The 24,759-nt window shown below is 41.9% G+C and overlaps 1 protein-coding gene across 1 annotated transcript in view; it reads right to left on the reverse strand.

The window, feature by feature from the left end:
- The window catches only part of QSOX1 (quiescin sulfhydryl oxidase 1), a 1,259,897-nt gene that overhangs the window by 555,155 nt on the left and 679,983 nt on the right, over positions 1 to 24,759 (reverse strand). Inside the window, exon 6 of the mRNA XM_044085745.1 lies at positions 9,582 to 9,727. Coding sequence (XP_043941680.1) covers positions 9,582 to 9,727 — 146 coding nt within the window. The remainder of the gene's footprint in view (positions 1 to 9,581; positions 9,728 to 24,759) is intronic.

Raw genomic sequence — 24,759 nt, forward strand, 5'->3', positions numbered from 1 at the left:
AGTGATCAATATGATGAACATCTACGTATTATGTTGTACTGCAGCGGAAAACAATACACTTTGTTGAAGGACATTTGTAATCATAAAAAAACCTATAATCAGGGCCTGGCTTACATTTCCTTTCTACTGCACCCTACATGTTTACATTCTCCACAGGCACAGTAAAACCATGTCATGAAGATTTAACACAACAATGCACTTCATACGACACGCATAACAAACAAAGTGCTTACAAAAGTTGTATAACATATCTAAAGATCGCAAAACAATTTTACAAAAACACAAATAAAAACTGCTAACTACTTATCTGGGGGTCAGTAGATTCTAAAGCCATATAAAGAAAGACCTACAATCCAAAAATTTTGTAAGGACATACAGGGAAAGGAACATGAGGCTGCGTCACATCTGACCACAAAAACACCTCACAAGTAAAGCCTATGGAATGTGAAATGTAGAAGGAATGAAGGAATATGTTGACATGTATTCAGTGTTTTTATTTCTTACTGTTGTATTACATGATGAAAAGCCTAAATGCCCATGTGTATCTGTTTACTGCTGAACAGATGGCACCAGCAAAACACTGTAAATTATTTTTCTCTCTGCCAGCCCCGCCAATATTTCCATGTCTATAATAATGACAGCTGTAGTATCCAATTACTCTATCCAACCCCCGTGACACCTCACAGAAGAGTTAATCTGCTAAGCACGTGTAGCCCTCCCAACACACTTCTTCCATTTGCATTCCCCATCACCAATTATCATATGCACTGGGCCTTTCTGCTAGTCCCACAGTTACAGACCCGTGTGCACAGACAGATAGCATGTCTCAGTTCTCCATGCCTCCTGTTGTGCCAGTATCCTCCTGTTTCATATCAATCATCCATTCAGTCTGAAGAAGCACCATCTGGTTGTTGCTTAATGGTCCATTTAGCATCAACGATTCAGTCAACAAGATAAAAAAAGTTGCTTTGTTTTAAAGCAGCAGTTCTAAACACCTTATTGTATGCCAAGGAAATTTCTAATGAATTTCTTGTTTCAATTAAAAAGCTAAGGTGCCCCTTGTGAAGTCATGAATCTAAGTGTGTGTACCTGCATCTCTCTCTCCTCTCTGCTGACTGACATCAGCATACTAAGTGGCATTAATGCAGAAAGCATAAGATGCCAAGTGTGCAGGCATGGCTGAATGGCATATTCAGTCAGAAAAATCACCTGTAGTTCTGCACTAAAATTCACAATGTCGCACCCTGTGGGAGGTAAACCGCAGAATAAACAGCAGCCCAAAATGTGCTGACAGGAAACCTAATTTTCTCACATCTGTACTTTATAAGGATAACTAGGTTATGATACCTACTGCCCTTCAAACAGCCTACATGTAGTCCATAGACTCCATACTGCTCTATGGATGCAGTGTTTTGTGTAGGCGTCATGGTCCTAAGCTGCTCAGTGGAACAGCTCTGGGAAACTGGTGCTACTGCTAAAGATATCCAGTCCTGGCACAATTACAACTGACAGCTTGACAGCACTCTTAAGCCGGGGACCTTGTTTGACACTTCCTGCCAAATGGCACTTATTCACCGCAGTTGACAGTCGAATCAAAATGGAAACACACAGTAAACAAATTACCCAGCCTTTGTTAGCTATGAAAAAATAGCAGATACTCCCCTAAGTTCATCAAATAACTTATTGTAAATGGTAACAAAATCAAGGGTCTGAGGGTATTAATTAGAAGAAAACTGCATTTTAAAGTAGATGCATTATTAGTTAAGAATACGGCCAGTCAAAGCTTAGGTCTGTTATTGAAATAATTTTCTTTTAGGGAACCCAGAATTATGACTGTGTTGTTTAAATCACTTGGTAAACTGATAATAGCATATAATTTCAGCTTTTGTTCATAGTCCATTAGTGAGGTTAATTTATTTAAGTGAAGTTCACTGATATTTTATCTGAGAATTTTCTATGCTGCATCAAAAGGAATATTCTAATTTAAAGCCTAACATTTAGATTCACAATGCATAAGTTATGTTTGGCCTTTAAACGACAAAGAAAAAGTTTTAATTACAGTTCTGAACCCTGCAGTTGTTTAAAAATACTAAAAGCCTTACACCTCAAAAGAAAAAAAAATGGATATATGAATAAGTTTAAAAACAGAAAGACTGACAGCATTAACTATTTACCAATAACTGAATAATACACATTGACACAATCAAGCATCAAATACTAAGATTTGCTTTAATAAAAGCCTAGATGACTGGGTATCTGTAAAATATTATAATATAAAGGCATATGTGTTTGTAGAGGACTTTAGAGCCTACAGATGCCTATAAACCTTATGATTACATTTAAAGAGATAAAAAAAACACTACAATGATACTGCATACATCATCTACACCACATCCAACACCTATTCATCCAAAATCGTATAACAATTATGTAAACTATATCATCCACCACTAAAACTGCACTCCAAAACCAACACCAAAAAACAGCCCAAGTATACACCAACCACAAACATACACCAAACTATTATTATATTACTGATTCAAACATTACCAGTTATACGCACACACTCAACCTACAAACCCTGCACACAAACACAAACAAGCACTACAACCATACTCATACACACAAAAAAAGATATATTTTATGTGTGGGTCTCTGTCGCCCCACCCATTTACTTACTTATACCAACTCCAAGGTTGCACAACTGAATTCGCCAAAAGCATACTATAATCGACATAACTAAAAACGACTATAGCATACATAGACAAACTATGATCTCAATGGGTTGCGTAAAGCAAACTTTCAATCAAAGTAAATGCTACCATACACTATATCAGTTACGATCAAAAACAAAATCACTGAACATCAAATATGTGAACACAGTCTAAATGCACAAAAAACTGACCACATACATAAACGAATCACAGAAAACTAAAATCCAAAAAAAAAATTCAAAACACAAAACATATAAAGCACTTATTTGTAGGGGAAGCAAGCCACCTTTACATTCCATATATGTGTGTTTGGGGGGGCTGTGCCTCCCACATCCCCTGTTAATTATGTATACGAATTGCAAGGTCACCCAACAACAGGAGAAAGACATATTCCCAATTCCCACTGTAGAGAAATCTCACACAGCTTCCCCTTCCAGACAGCAAACATCAAAACCATACTATAAATATAAAGCTTTATACAAACTAACTGAGCTGCTAAAATATACTATCTAATAAAAATATACCTACAGTAAATCCATCCATACATTATTTGGCAAACTTCAGTCACACAAAACTCCATTTGCACAATTTTCCATTCTCTCCTTTTCACAACCATGAACATAGGTTGATCTTTTGTACAGCTGATCAAATTGCTTGCATATATACAGACACACACACACACACACACACACACAGATATATATATTTTTATATATACATGTAAGTATGTGTGTATGTATATATATATATATATATATATATATATATATATATATATATGTAATGTATGCATACACATAATATATATGGATCTATATCAGTTGATCAAGTTTTCAGAAACTCAAAATTCATATCTGCGTGATGATATGATCGAATTTCCAAAAACTCAAACATTAAAAAAAAAACACAAAAATCTTTTTTATGTTTTTGTATGGAGGCAACCCCCCCCCCTGCACCCCCCCACACTCCCTGCAAATTATATATACCAACTCTGAGATCGTACTACATTGAGGAATATGGTAAATTTCCCAATCCTCAGTGTACCGTAATCTCCATTCAAAGCTTCGAGTTTTCGGAAATTAAATCGTATCTTCTTGTTGATATGAATTTCAAGTTTCTGAAAACTTAATCAACTGATAGGGATCCACACAAATACATATAATGTATGTATATAATACATATAATGTATGTATATGCACACACACACACACACACACACACACATATATATATATATATATATATATGTGTGTGTGTGTGTGTGTGTATGTGTGTGTGTACGTGCCTATGTATGTATATACACACACACACACACACACACACACACACACACACACACACACACACACACACATATTACCTTGAATGATTACTCAGTTTATTGATCATGTCTGCAGGTTCTATTTGGCAAATGTTTGCTTTATTACACATCTTTTTAGTGGCATGTTTGTTTTGCTGAAAAAGGTAAGTGTGAAGTTTATGTATGTATGCATGTCTGCTGGTAAGATTTGGAGTTAGGACTAGATGAGAGGATAGTTTGAGGGTGTTTATGTGGTTTGAAATGTGTTTATACAAGCATTTGCTTTTTAGGGCTAGAATTAGGGTTAGTTAGGTAATAGTTTTATTATAGTGCAAGTGTGTAATTGTGTGTTGTGTGTCTGTATCTTTATTAGGGGCACTATTAGGGAAAGAGTTTTTCTTAAGGTAATATGATGGTTAGTGTTGGAGTCAGCAGTCATGAGCAAGGTGATACAGGTTGTTAAAGCCCTCTTCTCTCAAAAATCATGTACTTCACATAAAAATACAAAAGCATGCACCCAAAAACTGCACCTGCATAAATCAATCTCCCAGAAATTAAAAAAATATGAGAATCAAAATTAGAAAATTAAAGTACTAAATTAAAGTAATAAACTCTCAACTGCAACCAGAAAACTGGCATTAGCAGCCAGGTTAGTTTGCTTTTATTTTTTTTGTATTTTGTATATTTTAAGTACTGTAGTTTGTTTTCTTTACCTTGTGTTTTACTTGCATTCTGCTTTAACAGCATATTAAAACTTCAAAAGAGACCACAGCTCTCTCTCTCTTCTGAGTCAGGCAGAATTTTTTTCCCGCCCTCCCACGCTGTCATAGTTGTCTTGTTAAATACCACTGTCTTCCTAGTTGCCTGCCTCTTATGTTAATCTGACCATATATCTCATTTCCTCTCTACTTTCATTGGCTTGTGTGAGTAATCACTAAATCAAAAACCCCTCCCCTTCAACTATTTAAATTTATTGGCCATCCTACTGTATTCCATAGTACCAGAATACAAAAGTGATCACCCCTTTCAACCCATCTTGCTGTTTTAGAAATAGTAACTCTCCACTAAACCTTAACTTTTTAAACAGGTAAAATTTAAGCTACCTACTTTCACATCTAACTTCTCTAGTGCACACTGCAGTGTGCATTTTTTTTATCTTACCTTTAAGCATCCCTTTGACTAGCACTTTCTCTAATACCTGCAGGAAAGCACTAGGAAGCCTTAAACTGATACAAGCACTCAACTCTCCTTGTTAATAAGGAGAAATTAATAGTAGGCACTAAACAGCCTATAATTGCAAAGTATCTTGCTAAGGTAAGACAAAACAGCTCCTGTACTTTACAAAAAAAAAAAAAAAAAAAAAAAAAAAAAAAAGCACCAAACGAAGCATGTCCAAGGGTCAGCTTCCAGTGATTTCTCCTATCCACCTGGTGAATCTGGGCATACTGGGGCAATGCAACAATTGCCTCATGTACACAGACAACCCTCTCCTCCTACCACCCAACACTACAACCTGTGAGAGATACACTTACATAGCCAAACTGGAAGCAAAGCTCTCTCCACCCAAGATTGTGCTAGACAGTCAAGAGGAGAAGGTTAACACCCGCACTACACCTCAAGCAACACATAGCCCTTCTAAACCTACATCACCAAAACCCACACATAGCAACACTAAATCCACATATGCGGAGGCTCTTAACTGTAACCTGCCCAAGCAACAAGGACCTCCAAAGCTGAAACGCAAACACCAATCACAACCAAAGTGTCACATAGCTCACAACACCAGTGTGCCACCCAGCAACAGCCCCTACGGCAAGACAATGTACCTAACACTTTAGTCATAGGTGATTCTATAGTCCGGCACACTGATGTCGCTCTCACCAGGTTGAACAAGGAGAAAATTACAGTCAGCTACCTGTCGGGTGCCAGGATCCGCCACATAATGCATGCACTCAAGTCACTCCACAACAAGTACAAATATGACTCTGTCATTGTCCATGTTGGAGTGAATGACTTGAGACATACCTCCCTGGACTACATGAAAAGAGACATGGAAGAGCTCTCGGATCATGTGGCCCAGGCAGGTATGACCATAGCCCTGAGTAGCATCCTGCATTCGCCCAGAATGATACCACAATATAAGGACAAAATGATTGACTTCAACAATTGGCTAAGCTTCTGGTGTCATTCAAAGGGGATCCAATATCTGTCTGCCTGGGATGACATGATTGACAGACCACGATGCTTTGCCAGAGATGGTCTGCACCTGTCGCCCCTGGGATTCAGGTTACTGGCTAAGGCTCTTGCCACCCCTATAGTGCCTTTTTTAGGCAAAGTTCAAAGGACAAAACCACCACCGTAACAGGTACAAGCATGCAAAATCTGAAGGTAATGCTACTCAATGCTAGAAGTCTAAACCTCAAAATGCACTCTCTCGAGGCACTCCTAAAAATGGAGAACATCGATATCTGTGCAGTAACTGAGACCTGGTTCAAGGCTCCAGAGAGCACCCCTGCAATACCAGGCTACAACTCTTACCACAATTTTTGGCCACCAAAGCAGGACCGAAACACTAAAGGTGGAGAAGTGTCAATATTCACCAAGAATATTCACACCACCAGGCTAGTTGCCCAACACAATGCGTCTGAAATTCTCCAGGTGCAACTAACACTAGGTAAGACTGCAATCCAAATTGTAGCTTGCTACAGATCCCCCACCATACCCCAAGATTCTCACTACACCTTTCAAAACATACTGGAAAATATTAAGATAGAACCAAACACCCTAATACTGGGTGATTTTAACTACACTGCCATTAACTGGGAAAACTACTCATGTACCAACACCTTTGCCCAACAGTTCTTGGAATTCATAAATTTCAATGCCTTGGATCAACTAATCCATAGTCCCACCAGGGGCTCCAATATCCTAGACCTGGTCATTACCAACATGAGAAATCAATGCTCCACACCTATGGTCACCCCCTCGTTAGTCAGGTATGACCATAAGCTAATCACCCTTAACATCCACATCCCACCCCCACCCCCCAGTAAGGAAACCTCCATAAAAAACTTCTCCAAAGCCAACTTCATGCTACTCAAGTCAGAAGTGACAAACTTCATGACACCCATGCAGACGGGAACTGAAAGTTCAACTGCTGAATCCTACACTAAGGCACTGTACGAGCACATCCACTCATGCATGAATTGTGCCATCCCAAATATGACCAAGATGCTCTCATCCAAAAAAAGGAAGCCAATCTGGTGCTCCCCTGCCATAAACAAACTTTACAACAAAAGGAAGAAACTGTTGCAGAAAAGAGGAAAATCCCAGGATGCAAAAAATTTCCTTACCAGCCTCAGTAAGAAACTGAGATCTCTCATAAAATCCTCGAAAGCTAGTTACGAAAATAAAATTGCTAAAGATTCCAAAGACAACCACAAGGCATTCTATAACTATGTCAAGAATCTAAATGGCAATGCTCAGATCTGCTCTGAGCTAAAACAGAATGGCATTAAATATACTGATCCCAAGAATATTGCCAATATCTTGGCAGATCGATTCAGTGCCAACTTCACCCCCCTCTCACCCCCTAAATGGCCCATCTCAATACCAGAAGATTGCCAAATTCCAGTAATACCGGCCACACAGGTAAAAAACAAAAAGCTAAGAATACAGCATCCATGGGACCAGATGACATCCCAGGCTGTGTACTGCATGAACTACAATATGAACTGGCACCTCACCTAAGTGTCATGTTTAATCATAGCCTCACCTCAGGTTTCGTGTCCACTGAGTGGCGCAGAGCTACATTTATCCCACTCCACAAGGGGTAATCCACCTTGGATCCCGGAAACTACCGTCCCATCAGTCTGACAAGCCTTATCTGCAAGGCCATGGAGCGTATTATCATGGAAGTTATAAACAACTTATAAACAAAGACATTGGCAAATGTCAAACACTGGACCCCACCCAGTTTGGGTTCGTGAAGGGCTGATCTTGTCTCCTGAACCTGATTGACTTCTTCGAATCAGTCTCCAGAACCATGGACAAGGGTAAGGTGGTCCACACAGCCTATCTAGACCTTGCCAAGGCCTTTGACACCATCCCCCACTTTGGAATCATAGATAAACTTACTAAGCTGGGTATTAATCCCTACATCACCCAATGGGTTGCTAACTAGCTTACTGATAGAACCCACACTGTAAAAGTAGCCGACTCCAAATCCAGCTCCAGACAAGTGACAAGTGGAGTACCTCAGGGTTCAGTCCTGGGACCGCTCTTGTTTGGCATCTACTTCTCTGAAGTACAGGCCAACACTAAGGGACTCTGGATAACAAAGTTCGCAGATGACTGCAAACTGGGAGCCATTATTGAATCCCCAAATGATGTGGATACTCTACAAAAGGGCCTTACAGAAACAGATGCTTGGTGCCACAGCCATGGGCTCAAGCCCAATGCCAAGAAATGTATAGTTATCCCCTTTGGGAAAAAACATGTATCCATGAATTACCATATAGGTGGCAGTACACTAAACACCGAAAGTGTGATAAGAGACTTAGGGACACAGGTGGACAGTGGTCTCAACTTCGATAACCACATCGCTACAACAGTCAGGAAATCCTTCTATGTGGCACACCTCATCACTAAGGGCATTTCATCCAGAAAAAAGGAGGTCATTGTCCCACTGTACTCATCCCTCATTAGACCCATTATAGAATACAACGCCCCGTTTGGTATGTACCTCTCAAGACATCTGCAACAACTGGAAAGGCTGCAGAAATACCTCACTAAAAGAATCACAGGCCTAAAGCAGATGCCCTAGACTGACCGCCTTAAAAAACTCCAACTATACTCTGTCGCATATCATCTACTCAGAGGCGATCTCTGCTTAACATACAAGGCCATGTCAAACCCAGAGCTGTTGGAATGCTACACTTAAAGAAATCCCAATCCCTCAGAGCCACACACTCCAGGGATCTAAACCTTGTCATCACAATAAACAAAATATGCTGGAGGGATAGGTTCCTGACCCAGAGACTCCCCAGACTCTGGAATAGATTACCCATACATGTCAAGCAGAGTGCCTCTTTGGCCCTCTTCAAAAGGAACCTTGACAATTGGATGGGAGAAAGGAAATTCACCCCAGGGATCATGTCAGTCGTCCTGCTAGACAGGGGTCCAGGGAAGTAAATAGTGTGGGAAAAAATAGTCAGGGAATTGTTATGGCTAGGCTTGTATAGGCCCTAGGGCTGATAGCCTAGTACCAACCTATGAACCTATGAACCTATAAATTTCACTTGATAAATTCTACTGGCTATAACCATGTATAACAGTCAACAAGTTTATAATTATCTGTATTTACAAAGTAAAATACTGTACTAAACTTTACTTTTAGTGTTTATGGGGTAACATCAAAATGAATCGGTAAGAGTACCAACTGTTCTCTTTTAATGAAGCTAAGAACAATCCAAGTTTCAGGTAAATGGGGTTTCAGCCAAAGGTAGCCACAAAGGTTCATGCACTCCTGTCTGCTTGAGAACAATAACCACGAGTGTTTTACTTACATATTGACCCTGACATGGGAGTTGTTCTTGAAGTAGAGGTAGCAGGAGGGAAAGGATGTCACCTCGAAATGAGCCACCAGGGCCTGTTCACTCTTCAGTACACGCCGTACAGCAATGTTCTCATAGGGCAACATGTCCAGTGTCACCTATAAAAGCAACAAAACATGACCATGAATTCCTGTAACCTACAAAGCACTAGCATTAACATAGTTCATGTGGAAAGCTAAAATTCCAAGTAGATCTCATTCAACTGCGCTACTACACAGATACTGTGGCAGGAACACTCTAAATTTTAATTATTCTGCATTTATCTAATGTCATCGACAAAAAGTTATGAAAACGCAGCCTCTGTAGCATACAGTCACATGACGAACCCCTCATCCCACAATGGTGCTTTTCAAATCCAACCTTTTAATTACCATGTACCTAGTTTAACTATCAAATGCAATTAACATACTACATTGAGTATACTTAGGTCTTCCATTTTATGGCAATAAAAATTAAAATAAGCATGCACATGACAAATACATTCAAGTACTACTCATTTTCTTGCCCACTACTTAACTACGTATTATATAATAAATGACTGATTTAACCAATTGTGCAGAACTGGGGATCACATTCCGAACAGTGACACAACTGTGATAGTAAATTAAAAAAAAAATTAGCCTCACTCATTGGTACACACTTGACTGCACACTACCGAAATCTCAGCATCTTGATGGAGACATCATGTTATTCAAGAATTATTATTATGTTTTTCTACAAATCTACAGTAGTCATCGAAAGGCATGGCATAAAAGCAGTTAACTCTTAATCTTTCATAAAAGGTTCATGAAAGAATGTAACTATACAGCTGTGTTACATCCGCACTAGGAATAAGAAGCTAAAACGTCTTAATCTGTTCGGCCCTGAGCAGCAGGATGCTAATTAATTCCCTTGCTTACTTATTTCTCCAAGAGCATTTCTCCACAATCCTCAACTGAAAACACAAAACACAACTGATATGATTTGAAGTCTCTCATAATCAATGAGAGTTACAAAAAAAAAAAAAAAAAGTGACCTATGAAAGTTCTTTTAAACGTTGGCCCTAGTAGTGCAGCGGTTAGCGTTGTTGCCTCACAGCAAGAGGTTCTCTGGTTCAATTCTTGTCTGGAGAGCCTTCCTTGTGGAGTCTGCATGTCCTCCCTGAGGTCGACAGAGTTTGAGACATACAGTAGGTGTGTTTTTGTGTGGGGTCTATATTGCATCGTCGAACTCACAGGAGTTTGAATGATGTAATATCGAACCATGAAGTTCGAAACCCAAGAATTACTAAACACAGAACAGCAATTTTTTCCCCAGGGAAATAAATCACTGTTCCGGTACAAAACAAAAACACACTTAAAACTTAAACTAATGTGGGGGGCTTTGCCCCCCCCCACCCCCCTACTTAAATATACCAACTCCAAGATTGCAACACAGTGGAGGAAATAGCAAAGCCCCAAAAATGGACCAGTGATATTTTTCCCTGGGGAAAAAAATCAGTGTGCCGTGGCTTCACTATTTTCATATTTCGAACATTTGGGTTCGACATTACAACGTTCTAACTCCTGTGAGTTTGACGTTGTAATATAGACCCATTTGTGTGCGTGTGCCTTCTGTGAAGGTTGGGCACTGGGTGGCAACTTGACACTTTAAAAACTCCACTGCCAATCAATCTGCGGACCGGTGACTGTGGTGACCCCTAATGGGAGAAGCCGAAAGACATTGCTTTGGTCTACACAGTGGTGTGTCAAAGGTCTGTCATGTAATGCTGATTTTAGTTTGTAGATTCAAGAAAGAAAAATAACATTTTATTTGCCAAAAATTCCTCATGTTGTGTTCAACCAATGGATTATATCTCTGTAAACATTCAAGACAGACCCAAGGTTTTAGTAGAATTGCTCATTTGTTCAAAAGCTTTCCAAAAGGAACAATAATAGTAGGTAGCACCTCACTGTTTTGTGATACTGCACAATCTATGCAAATTATACTTATATGTTCACAATATTTCAAAGCAACAACACTAATCTGCAAAACTATACTTGTTAGATGGTAAGTATCAATGGCAAAATTGTGTATCTTAATGGTGTGTATAAGACAGCGACATTTTTTCACCTGCAGATCGCAGAGACTTTATAGATTCATATGTACGTTCTAGGCTAGCTGCCCTTGCAGGCCATATTAAGCCTAGCCAATTTCTCTCTTTTTTTTTTTGCTCAATATAAACTATCCCATTTGGTTACAGATCGGCCTTACCCATCCTTTGGTTACAGACTAGCCCTACCCATCCCATGGTCAATAATTATATATTACCCCTAATGAGAATAATTGTGATCATACCATGGATAATTTGAGAAGACCCATGCATGGGATAAAGCATTTAGCAGCTGTATCAGTCCATTAGTAGTGCAGGGAGCTGTCCTGGGATAAATGTTCTGCTTTGCATCCATAGAACTAAGTTGCTGTTGAAAATGGACATGGATTAACTTTGTTTTATGTGGATGGGGTGTCTGTTCCATAGCAGCGGTATCATCTGCAAAATATACCTTTTCCTCTTGTTGATGTTGCAGAAAAGTTTTAGATCCCCAGATGAAGTACAATACTATATATATATTAATATGTTATATTAATATTTTAGAATATTAGTGCAAGTATTGAAATATTTTTAATATTCTTAACTGCTTTTTCAAACAATGATTAAATATTTCTGCATAACCTTCCATGTTTTAATATCATTTTTTACTAATACCCAATTTTGCTTACACTACCCCATATGGCAATATCACACTCCATTTTTGCAATATTAATGCAAAAATCAAAAATAGTTAAATTTTTCCTTTTTTTTGCAAACAACCCATAATAACTTCAGCCCTATAAATCCACCACTCACCATTTCATAGGTTCATGGATTAATAGTACTAGAATAACTTCCCTTATGGGCACTATTAAGCCAAGCCAATTACCCCATGTGAGAATCAAACCCTGCACCTTATGTCTGTAAGACAAACACCTTAACCATTACGCCAACTTCCCACAAAAGTATGTTCATAGGTCCATAGATTAGTACTAGGCTAACTGCCCTTGTGGGCCATTTTAAACCCAGCCAATTACTGGCGTGAGAATCAAACCCCGCACTTTGTCTCTGTAAGGTAAACATCTTAACCATTGTGCCAACCTCCCACCCATTTCACCTGTGCTTTCCGACCAAATTTAGTTATCTGAAGATGCCAACTTCCTGCCCAATACATACCACTCATGACATATTATAATAATACTGTTGAAACTAATAGAGTTCATCTCAAACAAAGTGTTACATCTATAGTGGTAACCTTCTGTTTGAGATTTTCTTTTAACACCCCCATCCCCCCTGTATGCATATACCACCCTCACATGATAGTAGTGCATTCCAATTAGTGTTTTTTAATGTAAATATGTAAAATATTTCATATTTTCATAAGTTTTTGCAAACATTTTTCAGTAACTCAAGCCTTGTATACTTTACATTGATTTTTTTCATTGCGTATGGCTGTCATCTTGATGATCACACCCTGCTTCTTAATGGAAGACCTACTATTTATTAGATATTAGTTTCAGTATTAGAATAATGTTAGTAATTATAAAACAGTGTATCCCAAATAACTTTGAAATCTATTGCTGCTTCATTAATCCAAGTGTGCTTACTGTCATTTTACTTCTAACATGTAGCACTTGCATTGTCCTCCCAACAAGACTGCATTATGTCCAGTTTTGATTTATTAATGAAAATATGGAATATGTTTCATATTTTTCACAACCTTCTGCAAACACCCTAAAGTAATGCAAGTCCTATATGGCCCCATAGTGAGGTTTTACCATGCATACCTACCAAACTGTATCAGTTTGCAGAGTCTACTTTGCTCAGTAGTGACCTTGCAGGGGTGGTGCTGCGGTAGCGTTGTCGCCTCACAGTAAGATGCTGTCTGGTTCGATTCTCAGCTAGAGCGTCTTCTGCGTGAAGACATGCGTGAATGGGCATACCTTCGTTGAAGGTTGTGCATCAGGCCTGGCAAGCTGGTACGTAAAAATCAACTGCCAATCATTAGCGGACCAGAGTTCCGCTGTGGCGACCCCTAACCTGGAAAAGCCGAAAGACACAAACAAACTTTGCTCAGTAGTGCAGGATCTACAGTTCCTGTGATATTATCCTTAAAAGAGGAATTTTGATAAAAGTATTTTGTTTGCCAAACAAACAGTTATATATGTGGCTAATTTTGCTTCACCTAACGTTTGTTTTAGAAGCATTTTTTTTCAGTAATACCTGCTACTTGCACAGCCCACACCCCAATGACTTTGTAAATATGGAAAACATGCCATATTTTCCATAACCTTTCATACTATGTTGCTCTGTACATACAATGCCAACCAAACACTTTACTGTGTATGCTCAGCAAAATCATCAGCTTGTGGATCTCAAAAAGCTGTGGCAGAAAAAAAGTTATTCAATGTTATGACTAACTTAAAACCTATATTTTACCTTTACTTCCTAAACAGTAATCAGTCTTACTGTAACAGAGTTAACTGAGTGCAAGTGTCCGGCTGCTTAAAAAATGGAAGTGGAGGTTTGGAAAAGGTGTAATACAATTTTTTCCTCAGGTTTGTACTATGAAAATTAGAAGTTATGTACTCACCATAACGTTCCATCTGAGTAGGTGACTTCATTCGGATGCAACCTGTGGGTATCGGATCCGACCTCGGATCCGAGCCGGCAATTCAAAAGCTTAGGCTCCGAGCTCCTAGCTCCTCCCTCTTACCCATAACCCCTTGCCAAGCCCTGACTGACCTCAGATTGAGTTTGCCCCAAAATACTGACAACAGTACCCTAAAACAGCATAAATACTCGCTCTATAAAGGTCAGGGGGATGGAGGATGGTTACATCCGAATGAAGTCACCTACTCAGATGGAACGTTATGGTGAGTACATAACTTCTAAATCTGAAGTAGGCAGACTTCATTCGTCTGCAACCTGTGGGACAGAGTCCCTAGCTACCTGAATCTTGGGCGGCCATCATGGAAGGATGTTCCGGAGCACCGCTGAGCCAAAGGATGCTCTTCCTCTAGAAACAACATCCACCTTGTAATGAGAAATAAAAGTATGAGGCGAGGCCCAAGTAGCTGCCGCGCAGATATCATCCAATGAAACACGGGACTTAAAGGCGGCTGACGTAGAAACTGCCCTAGTAGAATGAGCCGTAACCCTCTGAGGAGCAGGTCTGCTTGAAGTGTCATATGCCTGCAGAATACAATTAGCAATCCATTTAGATAGAGTGACTTTAGATACTGCTTTACCCAGAGCAAATTTAGCAAAGGAGACGAACAGCTGATCTGATTTCCTGTGGCCAGCTGTTCTGTTAATATAAAAACGTAATTGTCTATGAACATCCAAGGAATGCAATTTGTATTCTCCTTTGTTTGAGTATTTGGGAAAAAACACCGCAAATTGATTGACTGGTTAATATTGGATTCAGAAGAGACCTTCGGAAGAAAAGATGGATTGGTCCTGAGGCACACCCTATCAGGGTAGAAAGAAAGATAAGGCGGTTTGACACACAGAGCCTGAAGCTCAGACACCCTTCTGGCTGAAGTGATAGCTACCAGAAAGGCAGTCTTCCAGGAAAGGTATTTTAAATCAGAAGAAGCTGCAGGCTCAAGGGAGGAGCAGTAAGGGCCTGCAGGACTAAAGACAAGTCCCAAGGCGGTACAACCTCCTTGACTGGAGGCCTTAACAAAAACTCCTTTGAGAAATGCTTTGCATAATTTCGCCATAAGGGAGCTGTGTCATGACCAATGTGATAATGCGAGATAGCTGCCAATTGTACCTTAATCGTGGAAGAACTAGCCCCTTGATGAAAGAGGTCTGTTAGAAAATCCAGCACCGCTGACATAGGTGCTGAGAAAGGATCCAAAGTTCTCTGTCCTGCCCATATAGAGAATCTCTTCCATTTACTCCGATAAACCTGTCTGGTGGAAGGTTTATGAGCAGCCACTAGAATGGCCTTGACCGGTGAAGAGATACCGGGAGTCCTAATTAAGGTTGGAACTGGAGCAGCCAAGCTGTCAACTTCAGGGTCCGCAGATTGGGAACTGACATTCCCAGGGGGTGAGAGATGAGATCCGAAATTGGATCCAGAATCCATGGTCGATTGATTTTGTGAGACCATACAAAGGGGAACCAAGGCTGTCGAGGACAGAATGGGGCAATGAGAATCATTCTGCTCCCCAAACTGTAGGCTTTCTGCAGAAGCCTCTGCATCAGAGGAAGTGGAGGGTAGGCATAAAGGAGACCGGGAGGCCAAGCATGCACCAGAGCATCCCTCGGGAATTCCCCTGGTGGGGGAAGCAGAGCGAAGAAATTGTTGCATTTGGCGTTTGAGGGAGAGGCAAAAAGATCGCAACAGGGTTGCCCCCAAACGGCAAAAATCTTCTTCGCTACTTGATGATTGAGGGACCACTCGTGTGGAGAAAGGATGGTGCGACTGAGCTTGTCCGCAAGGATGTTGGACTTTCCCGGAATGTGCGTTGCTACCAGAAAGCGTTTGGTGGAAATTGCCCATTCCCAGACTCTCATGGCCTCTCGACAAAGGGGGTAAGACCTGGTTCCTCCCTGCTTGTTGATGTACCAGACTACCGACATGTTGTCTGTCTGAATCGCAATAGTCCCTGAAGGAAGAACGTGGTGAAGTGCTTGCAACGCTAGGAGCACCGCCCTCATTTCCAGGACATTTATATGCAATGACGTCTCTGTGGGATTCCACGTGCCTTGGACAATCTTTCCCACGGAATGGCCCCCCCACCCGAGGCAAGAAGCGTCCGTGGTCACTGTGGCTCGGGGAAATGCAGCGCAAAAAGGTCTCCCTGCCAGGGGCTCCGGAGAAAGAAGCCACCACAGAAGGGAGTCCCTGCACGCTCTGCTGACCGCAATCGGAGCGTTTAGAGACGAACAAAGAGGAGACCATTGAACTTGAAGGGTCCATTGAAGAACCCGCATGCGTAAACGGGCATGAATTAGAAGCGGGATAGCTGCCGCCATAGAACCTAGGGCCGTCAGGACCGAAGCTGCAGTTGGAGATGGTTGCAGGATCGCTGTCACATGACACTTCAGGCTGGCGATACGGTCTGGGGTGAGGAAGGCTCGCATTGATCTGGTGTCTAGTCTTCCTCCTATGAAATCTATAATTTGAGTGGGATTTAGAAAAGATTTCTCCCAGTTGATCGTGATGCCCAGCCTTGGTGCTAGTTGAAGAAAGTAATCCCTGGCTGAGCACAGAAGATGCCTTGATGATGCCGTCAGGAGCCAGTCGTCCAGGTACGGAAAGACCTGTAATCCCTGGAGCCTCAGGTGGGCCGCTACCACCGCTAGCACCTTGGTAAACACCCTGGGGGCTGAGGTGAGACCAAAGGGGAGGACCCTGAACTGATAATGACTGGCTCCCAGCCGGAAGCGAAGAAACCTCCTGGATCGTCTGTCCATCCGAATGTGGTAGTACGCATCCTTGAGGTCTATGGAACACATCCAGTCGTTCTCCCTCAAGAGGGGGAGTATAGATTGCAGGGTGACCATCCGGAACTTTTGCTTGGTTACTGACAGGTTCAACTGGGAAAGGTCTAAGATTGGTCTTAAGTCCCCCGTCTTCTTTGGCACCAAAAAGAACCTGGAGTAAAACCCTAATCCGGCTTGATCTGGGGGGACGTGCTGGATGGCTCTTTTTTTTTTTTTAGCAGCTGCTCGATTTCGATAGCTGCCGCCTCCCTTTGGTCGGGTGGAACATCTGGGAGGCTGCGAGATTTGGGAATCTTGAATAGGGGTATTGAATATCCTCTGGATATAAGTCGAAGCACCCAACTGTCTGTTGTTATGGACTCCCAAGAAGTCAGGTGCATCGAAAACCGCCCCCCGACTGCCTCTAGAGACGGACAGCCGGGCAACCCTTCAGGGCTGCTGCGTGGGTCTCCCAGAGAAGGGTTCTCTGGACCCAAAGTTGCCAGGAGCCCCCCTGCCTCTGGCACGACGACCTCCCCGTCCTCCTCTGCCACGGAAGGACTGGTTATCCGGAGCAGGTTGGGACTGCTGCGACTTCCGGAACCACATCTTCTTCTGTCCCTTTTGGTTCTTAGAGAAGGACCTCTGGGGAGCTGAGAAGCGGACTCCGACGGCAGACAGCGTCTTCCCGTCCTTTTCGCTCTGGACTAATGTCTCACGAACAGTCTTGCCAAACAAAGCAGAACCATCGAAAGGGGCATTCGCGAAGGTCGCCTTGAAGGGCTCTGCAAAATCACAATGGCGGAGCCAGGCCTGTCGCCTCATGACTAGGCCTGCTCCGCTGGCTCTAGCGGCTCCCTCAGTAGCATGAGACAGTAGCCGCATAGATGTATTGGAAACTGATCTGAGAGTGGCCATTCGGGTGGAGTAAACCTGTTTATCCTCACTCGAGATGGACTCCGGGGGAGATGCAGCGTATTCTTTAATCAGATCCCGCTGCATCCTAATGACATGTGCCATGTAGTTCAGCGCTCTCAAGGAGAAGGTCGCTGAACTAAAAACTCGCTTCCCAATGCGATCCATCGAACGGGACTCCTTGCCCGGAGGATGCACGGAGGGACTCTCCTGGGCCAATTCCCTCTTCGTGGCTGCAGCCATCATCATGGCATCTACTGGGGGACCCTTACTCCAGTGGGTGCGGTCTGATGGAGGAGAAAGAATGCGGTCCGGGCGCTTAGGGATAGGCTCAATGGTGTCCGGATCCTTCCACGCCCTGATGGAGATAAGATCCACCAGGGGTTCAGCAGGAGGGGACACCCAAGAGGTAGAAGGGCCCGCCTCGAATGCCTCCAAGAACACAGACTCGTCCGAAGAAGCCTTGGGGGCAGACCACCCCCCCGATCCTTAACATCTCCATGATGTCTCCAAATGAGACGTCCTCAGGGGGTGACCTAGGGGAGCCTTCCCTTCATCCAAGTCCGTGTCTTCAGTGACGGACTCAGGGGAGTCCATGTGCCTCCTCTTGCACTTACGCTCGAGGTACTTCATCGGGGGGGCTGTCCGAGGAGTACTCTTCAGCAGTCGGATGTTCCAAGGGAACCACTTGGGACATCGAGGCGGGCTGTCCCTGGGACCGGCTGGTGGGGGCCTGGCCCAACTGCAATGGAGTGCGGGATGGAACCGTGGCAGGGACCGGGGTCCGGATGTCCTCGACAGTGCCCTTTCCATAACGTTGAAAGCCGAGGGGAGCCAGCTTCTCTAAGCCCCGAGAGCCGACCCCACTCGGATCCGACGTGCGGATCGGAGTCGGAGCGAAACCGCCGGATCCGAGACCGGTGTGCTCCGTCCTGGACGGAGCCGAAGACACACCAGCTCCCTCGGATCCGTGGCTCGGCCCTCGGCTTCGAGTGGTCGTGTCCGGCACCAAGCACTCAAGGGATGGGACGGATCCGAGGTGCGCCGACCTATCGGATCCGACCCACCCCCGGATCCAAATCTGCACGGCGCCGATAGCTCCGAACCCGTGGTATGGGTCGGAGAAGGAGCTAAGCGGTCGAAAAAAGGGGTCGAACCCCCTCCCGGCTGGGGCTAGGAGCACTCCCATTTGCATTTGGGCCTGGATGAATTTCCTCATCATCCGGTCCATATCAGCTTCGCTCATAGAAAAGGTTGATCTAGAGGAGGCCACCGAAGCGGACCTAGAGAGCCGCCTCGGTGACCTCCTGGAAGGGCTAGCCTCCTCCTCCTCGGGTCCAGGAGAGAACCGAGGGAGTGGAGCCGAGGAGGAGGAAAGCTAGAAGGCACAGGGAGGCCCGCTTAGACGGAGGAGCCGAACTGGAAGTTTCGGCTCTCCTCTTGTGGTGCTTCTCCTGTGGCTCTCCTTCTGTCTTTGCTTAGAAGAATCCTTCCGTTCCGGCAATTTTGAGGCAGGTTGAGTCGCAGCCGGAGGGGGAGAACTCACAGCAACAGGTTGCTGAGTGGAAGGGGCAGAGGCGGCGGTATCTGGGGTAAAAGACCCGCCAGCACCAACTTCGACCTCTGTTCCTCAAAGCCGGGGTTGAACCCTGCACAAATGGTACAACCAGATGACAGGTGTTCAACCCCAAGATGAAGACCGAGTGTGGCCATCTGCTGGGGATAGCTTATGGCCACACTCGGTACATTTTGAAAACACAGCCTTATGGGCTTCCGACATAGTAACCCTAAGGCCTAACACACAACACACACAAACACTCATAAAACCCGATAAAATTAAACAAAAAGAGAGAGGAAAGCCTAAACACACTCAACACTAACTGAAACAAGAAAGAAATTAAGGATTTTGAAAAACTTTTTAGTCAAAACTTATCTCTATCTTTCACCAACGCCAGGAGCTCAGGAATTCCGTAGCTACTTGAAAAGCGGCAAACGAAATCTGAGGTCAGTCAGGGCTTGGCAAGGGGTTATGGGTAAGAGGGAGGAGCTAGGAGCTCGGAGCCTAAGCTTTTGAATTGCCGGCTCGGATCCGAGGTCGGATCCGATACCCACAGGTTGCAGACGAATGAAGTCTGCCTACTTCAGATCTATTACTTTCGAGCTGGTACAGATGTATACTGTATATCAAAGCAAACAAATGCCTTATTTGTATGTATATATCTGTAACAGTTCATCAGAAATTAGACTTTCAATACACTAATGAGTATTCCCTTCTTAAAACATACGTACCCATACATGTTACACAGGAACTCTGCTTTCCTGATGTCTATACTCTTCTAGGAAGCAGTGTGAGCAAAAGTTAATGGTGCACACGTGTCTCAGACGTTTCACAAAAGTCACCAGTGAAGGGCTTGTTCTAAGTGAATAGACTGCAGAATTTCAAAATGTAGGAACAGTAAACAAAAAAGTACAAATACCCACCACAGCCACAGATCTTTGAAAGGTACTTCCAAACGTAGGCTCTTACAAGCAGAATCTGTCAATCAACAGCAACCAATCTTGTACAAAAATAAATACATAAAATAAAAGAGAACAAAACAAAAACAAAATAAAATCAACAGTAAATTTACAAGGCCTTTGACGATACTGCCCCCCCCCCCTGTACCTGGGTTAAGAGACGAGCTCATTGCCACCCACTCCTGTTCTTTTCCTAATACGCCAAGAGGCTTTACAGAAACAGAACCATACACCAAGAGATTTAATGGATATAATACACTTAGTCTCTTACTCTGACTAAACAAATGTATTCTGGTACAAAGACTCTGACCATGGGCTTTGAAGCACACTGAAAAGTTTAAGCTACTTATTCATAAAAGAGGCACTGGACTCCTATTGGGTACAAAACAGTTGTAGGGTAGGTCATGAAATTTTCACTATATAATCCTGATATCCAAAATGTTTAGGAAAGGATTAAGAATGGAATATTTGCTAGTTCACTCTACTTAGATGTTTCTAAGATTTCCAAGAATGTACATGCACTGTCAATCACCATTTTCCCTTACATATTACAGAAGTTAGGGGAGTTTAGTCATCACATATAGGCTGCTTTCTAGCTCTATACAAAACAGAGCTCAGGCCAACAAATGCTAAGAACCTATGCCTATCCATCTCTGGTATATGCAAGTGTACCAAAGGGGTCTGTGCTTGGACCTTGTTGTTTTCCCTGTTTGTGGACATGTGGAAAGACTGTGACATTGCTGATTAAGCACAGTATTCAAATGATTCCAGACATCATCTTCACTGTGGATACCATGCTGCTACCAAAACAGCTACAGAAGTAGAATGGAATTAGAGTTCTGGTCCCCTTTTAAATATGAGCAAAGCTGAAAGTATGTTTTGAGCTGATAAAATTATCATGCCAAATAATTCACACATACGTTTCATTAGTGTCAAGGATGGAACCGTACAGTAGGAATTAAACACTCCATAGAAAGAGGGTATAATAACTAGCTAGGAATCCTTGTCTAATCGTAGATCAGACAGATTGAACCAAGGAAAGACTTTTTTACCCACAAAATAGTTACGAAAAAACAGCAAACTGAAAATTAACAATATAAGTACATCTTAAAACTATCAGTGCATACAAGGTAAAGACAAGACAGTATATAAACTCCTGAAATAACATTTATTAGCATGCTCTAATAATTTCCATAAAGTGAAATAAATAAAAAAAAAATGATTACTAAGAATGGAAGGCATATTATACACATTTATGATGTTAACTATATCAAAATATATAGCCCACAGGAAAGCAAAAGGATGCTGTGTTAGAGGGTTACAATCACCAAGAAACAAACCCACATGGTAGAACCATAACGTTAACAAGCTTTACTATAAAAGGAAAAGAATTTTGAGTAAAAGTAAGAAGAGTAATTTCTAGAATGTTAGAGCCCTTATCACTGAAATAAATAAACAAGTGAGAAGCTTAATAAAATGTGCCAAAGCTAAGCCTGGAACTGAAATAGCTACCCAAACCAAAGACAATTACAGGGCATTTTTAGTTACGTTCACAATCTCAAAAGAAAAATGCAGCAATGCACTGAGCTGACTGCAAATAATGTTATCTATACTGAGGCTAAAGATACAGTGAACCTACAGGCAGCTAAAGTGAGCTATAACTATACCCCTCACTCCCCTCCGTCTGTCCTACAAGATATACCTGGAAATGACTCGCCTTCAGCTGTCACACAAGGCCAAGTACTAAAAGTGTTATCAAATGCTAAAAAGACTGGATTGATGGGTCATAACAATATCGCTGGATACACTGTAAATAGCAAGAAGCATTATTTAGCCCCACCCCTAACATCAGTTCATTCTCAGCCTCCAGACAGGTTTTGTACCAAGTGAATGGAGAGCATCACACTCATTCCCCTGCATAAGGGAGGACCTTCCACAGACCCAAGCAATTACAGACCTATAAGTCTGACTGGCCTCATATGCAAAGCCATGGACAGACATATCATTGAACTAATCAAGCAGGACATAGGGAACCACCAAACAATGGTCTCATCCCAGTTTGGATTTATCAAGGGCAAGTCATGTTTAATGAATTTAGCAACTTCTTTGAAAAGGTCACCAATACAATGGATGAAGGCAAAAAGGTACATGCTGTATACCTCGACCTGGCCAAAGCTTTTGATGCAATCCATCATGCAGGCCTATAAGAAATGCTAAATAAACTGGCAATAAACCCTTATGTCACCTGCTGGATTGCCATCTGGCTCACAGATAAGACACAGGACATCAAAATATGGAAAGTTATCTCCACAAAGAGATCAGTCACCAGTGGTGTCACCCAGGGTTCTGTGTGGGACCCCTCTTGTTTGGCATCTACATTTCTGAAGTAAAAGCCAGTACCAAAGAGGTCTAGCTGACTGATTTTGAAGATGTACTGCAAGCTAGAAGCAGTCACTGAATTCCACAAATGACAGACATCCTGCAGGAAATAACTGCTGCCAAAATCATGGACCAAAACTAAATGCCAAAAAATGCATTGCTGTAGCCTTTGGGAAGTAATCCATGTCAGGGAAATACCACATTGACAACACGCCCTTAAGAGCTGGCCCAGTTTTTTGGTATTTGAAAACTCATGTGGACAGTAACCTAACTTTTGAACAACATGTGTCCATTGTCATAACAAAGTCCTTCGATATTGCACAGCTTATAAACAAAGGGATTTTGTCTAGATCTTGGGATATCACTGTCCCCCTGTACTCAGACCTTATTAGGCTACTAACTAAGTGTAAAGCCCCTTTGGAATGTATCTGTTCAGACACATGTAACAACTGGAACACCCACAGATACCACACTAAAGGATACAAGGCCTAAACCATATTTCCTATACTGCCAACTCAAAGCCCTGTCACTATTCTTAGTGTCCTTCAATCTGCTAAGAGGTGCCCTGTGTCTGACATACAAGGCATGTTCCGACCCAGTATTAACAGATTTACTGCACATCAGCAAGTCAAATAGCATTAGAACTACTCAGTCGAGGGATCCAAACCTCTTTGGCAACATCAAAAGAATGGCTTGAAGGGACAGGTATACCTTGCGGAATATACTGCTGCTGTGGAACTGACTCATCATCCATGTGAAACAAAGCTCATCCATGTCCATATTCAAGTATCACTTGGATCTATAACAGAAAACATAATATTTACCCCAGGACTACCCCCCACACTACTAATGAACACAGGCGGCTCCTAAATGCTTTACTACATGCATAGCTCACCTGAAATTATCTATGGTTTGATCCCAGTTATTCTCATTTGGCGTAATATATAATTATCGACCATGGAATGGGTATGGCCAATCTCTAATGAAATGGGATAGGTTAATTTGAGCACCAAAGTGAAACTGACTAGACTTAAAAAGGCCCGCAAGTGCAGATAACCTAGTACTTACCTATGAACATATAAGAAAGAACTAATATAACAAGGGACCACCCTAAGATCTGATTACAATATAAAGATTAGAATATTATAGTACCTTCAACTGAAAACACTGCCAAAATGAAGAAACAACATAAAATCAAAACCTCCACGACCGAAGTAAAAAACAAAAAAATAGGTAGAACAACTCAAACTGTGCACTTTCGTTCTTGTATTTAATATTAGAACTTCTTTGGAAACAAATACACCAGTCAAACAGCCATCATTTAAATACATTTATAACCAATCAAAATGTAATACATGACAACACTTCCCAAACCGACCATTTCAGTGCACATTTAATATTTAAATTTTCATTAAGACCAGGAGGTGTGTCTGCATTTAAAAAAATATTGTCATATGAGCCCATTCACTTCAAGTAAACAATTTACATCTCCAATAAACTCATTAACTCTTTCTACAGCTAAAAATTTGAAAAACTTGCAGTTCTTGCATCAATCACTGTGCCTAGCCAAAGTATTATTAAAATCTTTGTTTCTGATCGCCACATAATGCTCAGGCAACTTGCATGTGGTTTTACAAATATAAAATGAATTACAAGCATCACAGAAACCTAACTAGACCACATTGGTGTGACTACAATTAAAATAACCCTTAAACTTTATAACATAGCCAGAATGTTTAAAACATACTTTTATTAAAAGCATTGATATCTGCTGATGAACTACTGAATATATATATATATATATATATATATATATATATATCTATA

Source organism: Protopterus annectens, chromosome 10.part0 (assembly GCF_019279795.1).
Source record: "Protopterus annectens isolate FY-2018-M chromosome 10.part0, PAN1.0, whole genome shotgun sequence".
Classification (NCBI taxonomy): domain Eukaryota; kingdom Metazoa; phylum Chordata; order Ceratodontiformes; family Protopteridae; genus Protopterus; species Protopterus annectens.